We start from the raw sequence: 10,379 nt of genomic DNA, 5'->3' as shown, positions 1-10,379 counted from the left end.
ATTAGAAATTAATCCTGTTTATTTGTTTTTTCCTCTAGTTAACATACTACATCACCCCCTTTGAACATTTTAAAATTTCAGCTGAAACATCACATAAAAAATGGAACAGGAGTCGGACACCAACAATAATGGACCAATGGACAAAAGTGTTGAGGTGCCAGTTTTCTCCTGTGTAATGAAATGTACACTGAGGGCTTGTCAGTTTAAGCTGTCAACATTTTGTGAGATTACTAATTTATATGGGGCCGGGAGCTATTAATAAGTCAAGTCTTAAGTATTGCTTAAAACATTGATGTTAATATTATTGCTGTCTTGTCTCAAGGAAAAAACAGACCATCAGAATGGGGAAACCAGTCAACCTCCTAATTTACAACCTGTTGCAAAGGTTTGTCATGTTTTATTTTATATCTGCAAATGGAATCTATAGTGAAATACACAAATGTATTTTTCTTGTAATTGGGTCACAATTGTTTCTGATAATAAATATTTAGTATGTGTTAGTACATTTTCATTCCACTTCAGCCATGTTCTTGTAATATAACAAGGTGTAAATGTAGTATCACTTTATTGAAATGGAAATAGTTTTACTGCATTTAAAGTGAGACTTAAATTTTTTTGTTCCTAGGAGGAGGAGGAGAAGCATCTGACCCATAGTTTTAAGTGGTACTGGAATGGCAGGAGGTTCATATCACTTACCTGCAACAAAGCAGGAACTGTTGAAGACTCGCTGAAGAGAAGTCCACAGTTTAAAGCACTTGCAGGAAAAAAAGAGGGCAAAGAACTTGTTGTTTTGTTGGATAATAACGCTATCAGTTCACACTTTCCGTGCAGCTTAATTAAAAATGGATGTGTGACTATTAAGTATGTCAAAGCTGTAGAGAAGCTAAAACAATCAGGTAGTGGCTCTGTTCATCCTCATCCCTGCAGAAGGGTGCAACCTAGTGAGCTTGTGACATTTCATGTGCAGACAATAGGAGGTAAAAATGTAGTGAGAATTCTGGAAAATCCAGCAGTCAAAAGTGTCAGTCATAAAATGACTATGCATATAAAGGGGAAACAGTGAAGCAGGCTCTAAGAAGGGATGGTCGTTTTCTGAGTCTCATTTTCAAAAAGAACTGTGCGCTCTCTGAACAGATCACTGGCGTTTACACAGAAATGTCCAATCCTGTTGATGATCTTGATGGTAAAACCTACAAGATCATACTGCTTGATAAGTCTAGACCACCAGAAAGTCAGCCTGGCAGTCTTGATGATGCTACAATGGAAAACAATTCTCAGAGATCTGACTCTGATGCAAACCAGGCTCCTACACAGCAGTCCACCACAACTGAATCAGTGAATGACAGCCCACCAAGAAAGAAACCAAAGCAAGGAAATGATACAGCACAAACAATACAATTAAATGAAATACCTGATTCAGAAATGATGAAGAATGACTTGTCTTCATTGTTTAAAACTTTTGTGAAAGAGAAGAACTCGCTGTCTCATGTCCAGAACCTCTTGCGTGTGGAGTATGGAAAGAAAGCTGAGACATGCAGGGAAGTGAAAACAATGAAGAAACTGATGGATCTTAGTAATTCTGTTTGTCTTGTGAGCATCAATGGGAGGCCAAAGGGAAGTGGCTTTCTCCTGTTTGGCAACTTTGTCCTCACAAATGCCCATGTAGTTAAGGACATTCGTAATATAGCACCGCTTACTGACAGGGTCACTGTTCGTTTCTCTTTTGAAAGTCTAGATGAGATTGGGGAACAAGTGGAGGTGAAAGAGGTTGCTGGTAGTGAATATGATCATGATGCATCAGAGAAATGATGAAGAATGACTTGTCTTCAGTGTTTAAAGATTTTGTGAAAGAGAAGAACTCTAAAGTTCCTAAGCTGTCTCGTGTCCAAAACCTCTTGCGTGTGGAGTATGGAAAGAATGATGAGGCATGCAGGGAAGTGAAAACAATGAAGAAACTGATGGATCTTAGTAATTCTGTTTGCCTTGTGAGCGTCAATGGGAGGCCAGAGGGAAGTGGCTTTCTCCTGTTTGGCAACTTTGTCCTCACAAATGCCCATGTAGTTGATGGCATTCGTAATACACCACCGCTTACTGACAGGGTCACTGTCCGTTTCTCTTTTGAAAGTCTAGATGAGATTGGGCAACAAGTGGAGGTAGAAGAGGTTGCTGGTGGTGAATATGGTCTTGATCCATCACGCCAGCTGTACGACTGGGCTTTGTTAAGACTCCGAGCTGATCAGACATTGCCTGAACCTCTGTTGAGCCACTTTGAATTCCTTCCCAAAAGTTGTGGAATTTGCATTATTGGACATCCCAATTGTGGTGTGAAAAAAATTGATCCATGCCTGATTGTTGGATCTGATTATGACCACAAGGCTCAGTGGATTACTGATCGGTTCTTTGGGAACGCGTCAGAATGTGGTGACTATAAAAAAGTGGTTCTGGCTTACAACTCTCTTTTGAAAGTCTAGATGAGATTGGGCAACAAGTGGAGGTAGAAGAGGTTGCTGGTGGTGAATATGGTCTTGATCCATCACGCCAGCTGTACGACTGGGCTTTGTTAAGACTCCGAGCTGATCAGACATTGCCTGAACCTCTGTTGAGCCACTTTGAATTCCTTCCCAAAAGTTGTGGAATTTGCATTATTGGACATCCCAATTGTGGTGTGAAAAAAATTGATCCATGCCTGATTGTTGGATCTGATTATGACCACAAGGCTCAGTGGATTACTGATCGGTTCTTTGGGAACGTGTCAGAATGTGTTGACTCTAACAAAGGGGTTCTAGTTTACAACTCTTGTTTTTATTATGGCTCATCTGGCTCTCCTGTCTTTGATAAGGGATGCAAAGTTGTTGCAGTGCATTCAGGGGGGTATTGGAACAAAAACATAACAGGGAAAGGTCAAATAGAGTTTGGCTATCATCTGTCCCTTATTATGTAACACATCCTTGTTCAGATGGTGGAGAGGAGAAAGTTTGATGTCTTGACAGCGTACCTCTCTTGCAGTTGTAAACAGCACTCAAAATGGATCTGATGACCACAAGGCTCAATGGATTACTGATCGGTTCTTTGGGAACACGTCAGAATGTGATGACTATATAAAAACGGGTCTGACTTACAAGAAAATAACACAGCATTTAAAGATGCAGTCAACAGTTTGGTGGAAACAAGTGATGAGAGATTGAAGATGTTCTTTAAGTTCTTCTCTCAGAAAGAGGAGCCTGTCTCAATGGACATTAAATAGGTGTAGACATAGCATTACAATGAAAACTACTGACAGAGTGATTTCAGCAGTGATCAGTAAAACTTGTCATGTCTGTTTTTATATATTGGTGTCCTTTTGGAGAAGAAAGAAGGAATTTATTTTAAGTATTTTTTGGATAAAGGAAACTATTTTTTCTACCCATTTTTAGGCAGATGTTTATCTTAAAATGCTCTTGTTTTGTTAATAGGCTCTTTTGTAATGGTAAATCAGTCTTCATATCTCTGTGTTTTGGGGGCTTTTCTCATAGCCAAATATGAGTTAATTTTCTGCCACTGCATTGTTAGTTTTGAGGAAACTAAGAGAATCTGGCTGGAATTCTTAATGAGTCCAAATGATGAATCAATGGGCCAGTCAGCTCTGGTTAGCTTATCACTGATTTATTGGTGATGGGGTATATGTCATAAAAGTAGAGTAGAGAAGTATTTTATTGTGTCTATCACGGTTTTGGAAACACCTGTTTTGAACTGGATCTTACCTGGTTATGTTGGGTCTTAATATTGTACTCAGTTGTATCACATTCATGGTGGCCAGATCGGCCAAGATGGCGATCGTGTAACACCTCTGTTAGGATACATCTGTTGCAACAATTTGTGCTGTAAAACTCTGTATTGATCTGCATTGTTTTATTAAAAAAAAAAAATTCATGGTGGCGGTTTGGTATTCAATAAAGTCTTTTTTTTTTTCATATTTGGGCCTTAGTTGTATTTGCTTGTGTGTTCTTTGCTTTCACTAACAGCAGGAGCAACAACAATATCAATGAATGCTCAAAGGTGAAATTATGGTTTCAGGTAAATTTGAATATATCAACATTGAATTTCTACAGGTTGTGCAATAGCTACAGTTTATGCCTGATAATAAAATCAGGCGTTTGATGTTTGTAAGTCATCCTGCAATGTGGAAAAAAAAACTTTATGGTAAAAGACTAAGTTTGTGATGCATTTTTTAAAAATGTATACATATAACAGGATTGATATATAAATTTACCATAAAAAATGGTAAACGGTTTGTTCCTTACAGATTAGAATAGATTTATGGCTCAACAGTTTTAACCTGATTCCTGTTCTTGGTTTGTGCTTTTCTGCAGTAAATCTACTCGAACATAAGGTGGCGATAATTTGACACTTTGATTCTTTATTCTTCGTTTGGATCGCCATCAGCTTCCACCTCAGGTTTGAAAGTATAAACGGCGTTTTTAAAATCACCAAATAGCCTGAAACGGGGACAAAGCAGCACAAACCAAACGCTAGCAGACTGATTTTTACCTAATGAAAGAAATTGTAAATAAATCCTTATTGTCTGAAATCGCAATACAGAAGTCAGCTTTGTGCCGGAGGGAACCTTAACCCATTTTGGTTTTTCCACCCGGACACTTTTGCAGGGCGGAAAATAGATTTATGGCTCAACAGTTTTAACCTGATTCCTGTTCTTCGTTTGTGCTTTTCTGCAGTAAATCTACTCGAACATAAGGTGGCGATAATTTGACACTTTGATTCTTTATTCTTCGTTTGGATCGCCATCAGCTTCCACCTCAGGTTTGAAAGTATAAACGGCGTTTTTAAAATCACCAAATAGCCTGAAACGGGGAGAAAGCAGCACAAACCAAACGCTAGTAGACTGATTTTTACCTAATGAAAGAAATTGTAAATAAATCCTTATTGTCTGAAATCGCAACACAGAAGTCAGCTTTGTGCCGGGGGGAACCTTAACCCATTTTGGGTTTTCCACCCGGACACGTTTGCAGGGCGGACTAAGTCGAAGGCCAACGAAATGGAAGTGTAAGGTCCTTTTGTTTTTGTGTTCGATTTGTTACATTAAGCTTAACAACTGGCAATTTTATACTGTTTATTTCAACTGTAGATAGTCATTGTGGTTGAAGGTAAAACAGCTACGACCTTGTGGCAGTTTCCGGTTAGTTTATTGACAACTGGTTTTACCCACATTTCCATGTTTCCATGAGTCGAAATGATTTAAAAATAATAAGGCATTAAAATTTATATTAAGGATTATGGCTAATATAATACCTAAGGATTACACTGAGCTGTTGTGTTTATTAATATGTGGCCCACAAGATGTACATTATACACATAGGTGTATTTTTCTTGGAAAAACAGCATGGGAGTTCATTTTGGACAATTAACTGCGAGCAATACAAGTTTTTAATAAAAAAATGTTTGTATTACATTTTCATTAGTAAAAATGAAAATTAATCTGCAACCCTTTTAATCGCTGATAGTGTTTCTCATTTATGAAGAACATTTTGACTACTTTCTTAAAGGTGAGGATTGAAATTTTTGTCCCATTGTACTGGTGAGGGACATAAAAACATGCATTGTGGTAAATTGTTAGGTATTTGTCACAATTTTATGATATTTTATGGGCTAAATAGTTTATCTGTAGTTGCAATCCCATGCTGTAGTGGAGAATATTTGCATAGTTTCAAGTATAGGCTACTGTACAGTATTAAGTATTTAGCTACTGTATTAACAAAGTGCAGTAAACCTAAATCAAATCAATATGTGTTGTGACCAGTCTTTGCCTTTGAATTAGCACCAGGACAAACTTTTTGTAGTGCACACAGTGTGCTTGGTTATGCCCTGTGAGCTAATCACAGCATTATTATTAATGTGTTTTTATGTTCGTGGAACCAAAATAATCCAAGCTTAAAGGTTCACTGTCCAGCTTTTAAAGCTTTCAAATGCATTTCACAGTCTTCATTCAGTGACTGGAGGAGGCTCAGGTGTCATCGTGTGATCTCACCTGAGCCAACTCCATTCACTAAATGAAAACTGAGGTACGGTTACAAAAGTGAGTACACTGACCTCTGAGATTAGGTTATTTGGTTACATGTACATTTTCTAAAGGTCATAGATGAACATCTGATTAAACATTTATTTTCTTCTTTTCAGAAAGAATGCCAGCGCTGCTATGCTCAGTAACTTTGAGGTAAGACAATGTCTTAAGACTCAAAATGTCCGATTAAATGTTTTTGCACTGTCCAGTAAAGAGATGAAAATAATTTAGTGTAACTTCAGATTTTATGGTCTGTGTTTCTTAGGTGTTCAAGCTCCTGACAGACCTGAAGGAACAAAGGAAGGACAGTGGGAGGAATAAGCACAGCATAGGGCAGCAAAACCTAAACACCATCATGTATGAGGTCGGCACACATCCTCTTCCTCTTTTCACTGACTGTGTGCCTGTTTTGTCACATTTTCATCTGTACATAAACGTGCCCACGACATCCTCTGCATTTCCACACAGACACTGAAGTACCTGTCAAAGACGCCCTGCAGTAGACAGAGTCCAGAGATTGTCAAAGAGTTCCTCGTCACCATGATGCCTCACAAACTCACAAAGTCAGTAAGATCTGACAAATGCATTGATTTAATGTTTTCATTTAGTATAATAAGGTATAATATGTTTTTAGGTAGACATATACTTCAGTAAACAGTATGTGTACTGTTCTGCATACTGTATACACGCTGATGATATTTTTTCTTCCTGTTGTCATCAGGGCTGAGAAACTGCAACTATTGAACCACCGACCAGAGACAGCAGTTGAAATACAGCTGGTGAGTTTTTACTTAACTGCTACACATTACAGTTATTATACTGTATGTTAGACCTTACCTCTTTTTATCTCATATTCACTCCTGGCGTTCACTTCCATTGTTGTTTCACACATTTATTTCATATGAACAAACCAGTCATATACTAAGTCTCAATTAAATGATATATCTAGTGATGAGTCTATTTTTTGTACTTTCTTACTGTCACCAAGTACAATGAAGCCTGAATTAGCTTATTCCCCTGTGTCACAGAGTTGTTGTCCAGGAACCAGCCAAACTGTTGAACTGTGTCACCTCAGCAGATGGAGATTGTCTGTTGTCTGCTGTCATTTCCAGTTTTTCTTTAAGGACTTCTTGTCCATGTTGAACATGTGAACAACCTCAGGTCAATAACAAGTGGCCATTTCCTTCTGCTGAAGACAAATGTGATGTGATCAAAAGCTTTTTCACATTGTTGAGACATTATTCTAAAAATATTGATAATAGCCACTTTGGTGTGCCTTAGTGTCTTATTTTTTGTTTTTACCCAGATGGTAGAAGAGAGTGAAGAGCGACTATCAGAGGAGCAGATTGAGGAGCTCATCCAGACGGTTGCAGGAGTCCTACCTGGTGACCCAGAGCAAGAGAACGCAGCTCCAGCAGATGCAGAGATGGATGAGGCTGGTGAATAGCTGTGACACAGAAGTGACCCTCAGGTGGTAAACCAGAGTGAAGGCTAGAATTATTACAGAACTGGACTGGTGGCTTTTACCTGTGCCATTTTGCATCACTGCTTGAACTGAGCAACATGTTAAGGATAGGAATGCACAACAGCTGGTTTGTCGTGGCGAAAAGGACATTGTTACCTCTGAAAACATCATTCACATTAAGGTGACTGCAAGAAGATGAGCAGATTCTGACTTATGACCATTCTGATGTATGGTTTCTGACATAATGTTAGTCACCAGTTTATATGGTGCAGAGAAGAGAGGGTTTTTGCTGCTGTATGATTTCCAAAACTGAAATATATGTCAGTAATGCAAATAAGATTTCACTGGTCAGACAGTATTATTAGAATGGCTGTGTAATGACAAAGAGACCAGAAAGATGTGATGGTTGTCTCTGATCTGGTACTAAATTATTACTGTAATATGAACCCTGTTTCACAGTCACATTATAGTGGTGTCAACATCAGCTACTGAAAACATTTTTTTTGCCATCATCCATTAGGTTGGTGAATCCAGCACAAATGCAACACATGGGTCATTCTATTTGCAGTAACTTGCTAGACATTAGCTAATCATCCTGACATATTTATAGTCATTTAGTTCAGCACACAGGATTTTTCTCAGAGATGGGTTTCTGTAAACACTCAGACATCACACAGCATATAAAATGCTGACTAATACATAATCCCATAAACTCTTCAACTGCAGCTTCTTGATCAGTTTGTGTTTTCTGTGCTGTGATGTTTTCTTGTAGCATAGGAAGGATGTGTTGGTTAGACACATACGTTTTCATTTTTGGCTTCCTGTTAGTGTGCCTTATCAGTTTCCTGTTCTTAAAGGCAAGATGAAAGTCATGGACACTGACTGTACTAGCACATCTACAGTACGAGCCCCAAGTGAACCCCAGCCATCATGAACCTGGATGTGAACATGAGAGACACATTTCTGAAACCCCATCAAGGGTCCTACTCTGAATGGAATTATTTATATTTTTGTAGATTAAATTCTTATCTAAAAACATTACTACATAGTGAAGTTTAATTTGCACCCAAGATCTTTAAATGCAGCCTACATTTTCCAAGGATTGATGACCATCTTGGCCAAGTAGGTAACTAATCCACAAACTCCAGGGAGTCTGAAAGGACCGGGCTTAGTGTATGCCAATTTGTTTGTGCTAATTTACTTGAAAATTTGTTTGGGCATATGGTATGTGCCACTATACCATTTATCAACTGACATGATGAAAGATTTAGATCTACTCTGTTATTCTGGGAACTAATTAGGCCACATATTTGTATGTCTTCTGGCTCAATATACACCTTGTTCCTCAGCCTGAGTCCAGCCCACATTGTGTTAGATGCTTCTTTCACATCTGGATCAATTGTGATGCACCCCCAGATAATCTCTCCAGATGTCCACCAGCAGTGGAAGCTTAGAGCCAAGCTCAGCTCCAATGTGGAACTGTGTGGGCTGGACATACTGTACATTGGACCAGATTTTTATTGCTATCTGGGAAAAGCATAAAATGGAAATACTTTTGTACAGTAAATGTACTTATAGTAGTACTGCTAAATTAATTGTGTATCTCATGATTATTTCCTCATGAATTTCAGTAGTTTCATGTATTGTAATTTGACAGTCTTACCAATGTAATGGAAATGAAGTACATTCACTCAAACACTATGTAAGTACAGTTTTAAGGTATCTGTACTTGAGTATTTTCATTTTCTGCTACTTTGTACTTTGACTTCAGTACATTTTAGAAGCAAATATACTTTTTACTGCACTACATTTATTTCAAAACTTTACTACTTGTCAGGATTAGATTAAGTGAACAAATGAGATAAAACAAGTCATGTTTATTTGTATAGCACAATTTTCATACAAAAAGCTATTCAAAGTACATTATATAATACATACATACATAAAAATATAAAATTTAAGACTTTATTGAGCCCTGGTGGGAAATTCACAAACAGTTGATTTTGGCATATTTGAAGCTCCATAGGGGCCACAATCTATCGTGAATATCCATGTCATACTAAAAGAGTTACCAAAATCCGTTTTACCAATAAAAAGGTGGGTAAATGAAATGAGGCGGCTTTAATATCCACTAAATCCCACACTGTGATTAAATCTCCCCTGTGGGCTTTCACTGAGAGCATACAGATCGATGAGCTAAAGTAATTTTAGCCTCCAGTGCAAAGAGAAAAAAGCGTTGGTCACTGAGGCGGAATTGCCCTTTAACACCTCCACCAATAGGAATCATCCAAGCAGATGTTTTAAATTCAGAACGGCGTTCAACCAATCAGCGCTCACCTTTCTCCGCCTGTCTGCGCTCGTGCTCGCATATTTTTTTTTCTTTCGATCGTAGAACAGATCGATTTCCCACGGTGCGAAGTCCGTTACCAACCAGTAGCTAGACGTCGTGTGGTTATCTGTGTGTATTTATTAAACCCTAAATGGTGTACACATCACCGTTGTGACCTCCACCGGTAGAGTCTACACATGAGAGGAAGCACCGATGTGTCTGTGAGGACAGAGGAGCTGTTCGGATCAAGGTTCATGTGTTTTCCCCTCAGATTTCGACAGTTTCACGGACACTGGTGAGTGAACAGCATTTTAAACGGATCTGAAACATACAACGGGTGCGGTAGACAACTAAATCATCCTTATGAATACCAGGGAAATGAGGCACCGGTAGGCTGTGTTGAGCTATAGGTGTTGTGTTCCCGGGACTGATCGCAGGTTAGTCACCTGGAGGCCGCCTGCCTCGAGCGCATTTTTTGCAAACAACAAGAAGCCAGGCCAGATGTTTGTGGCTGGTAGGGCAGAGCACAT

At 38.7% G+C, this 10,379-nt stretch overlaps 2 protein-coding genes across 2 annotated transcripts in view; both read left to right on the top strand.

Moving 5' to 3' along the window:
• Nucleotides 1-4,902: 4,902 nt before the first annotated feature.
• crcp (calcitonin gene-related peptide-receptor component protein) lies at nt 4,903-9,044 on the top strand. Its single transcript, XM_020599709.1, has 6 exons — nt 4,903-5,040; nt 6,172-6,208; nt 6,321-6,419; nt 6,524-6,618; nt 6,777-6,834; nt 7,362-9,044. Exons 1-6 carry the CDS (start codon nt 5,033-5,035, stop codon nt 7,500-7,502), a joined length of 438 nt encoding a protein of 145 aa, XP_020455365.1. The 5' UTR covers nt 4,903-5,032; the 3' UTR covers nt 7,503-9,044.
• Nucleotides 9,045-9,847: 803 nt separating this feature from the next.
• LOC109960022 (protein-tyrosine sulfotransferase 1-like) overlaps nt 9,848-10,379 on the top strand; it is a 7,911-nt gene continuing 7,379 nt past the window's right edge. Inside the window, exon 1 of the mRNA XM_020599844.1 lies at nt 9,848-10,144. The gene's annotated coding sequence lies outside the window, so the exon portion shown is untranslated. The remainder of the gene's footprint in view (nt 10,145-10,379) is intronic.

Source organism: Monopterus albus, unplaced genomic scaffold (assembly GCF_001952655.1).
Source record: "Monopterus albus unplaced genomic scaffold, M_albus_1.0 scaffold42.1, whole genome shotgun sequence".
Classification (NCBI taxonomy): domain Eukaryota; kingdom Metazoa; phylum Chordata; class Actinopteri; order Synbranchiformes; family Synbranchidae; genus Monopterus; species Monopterus albus.
The sequence above is the reverse complement of the archived record's forward strand: the minus strand, read 5'-3'. Positions and strand labels throughout refer to the sequence as shown.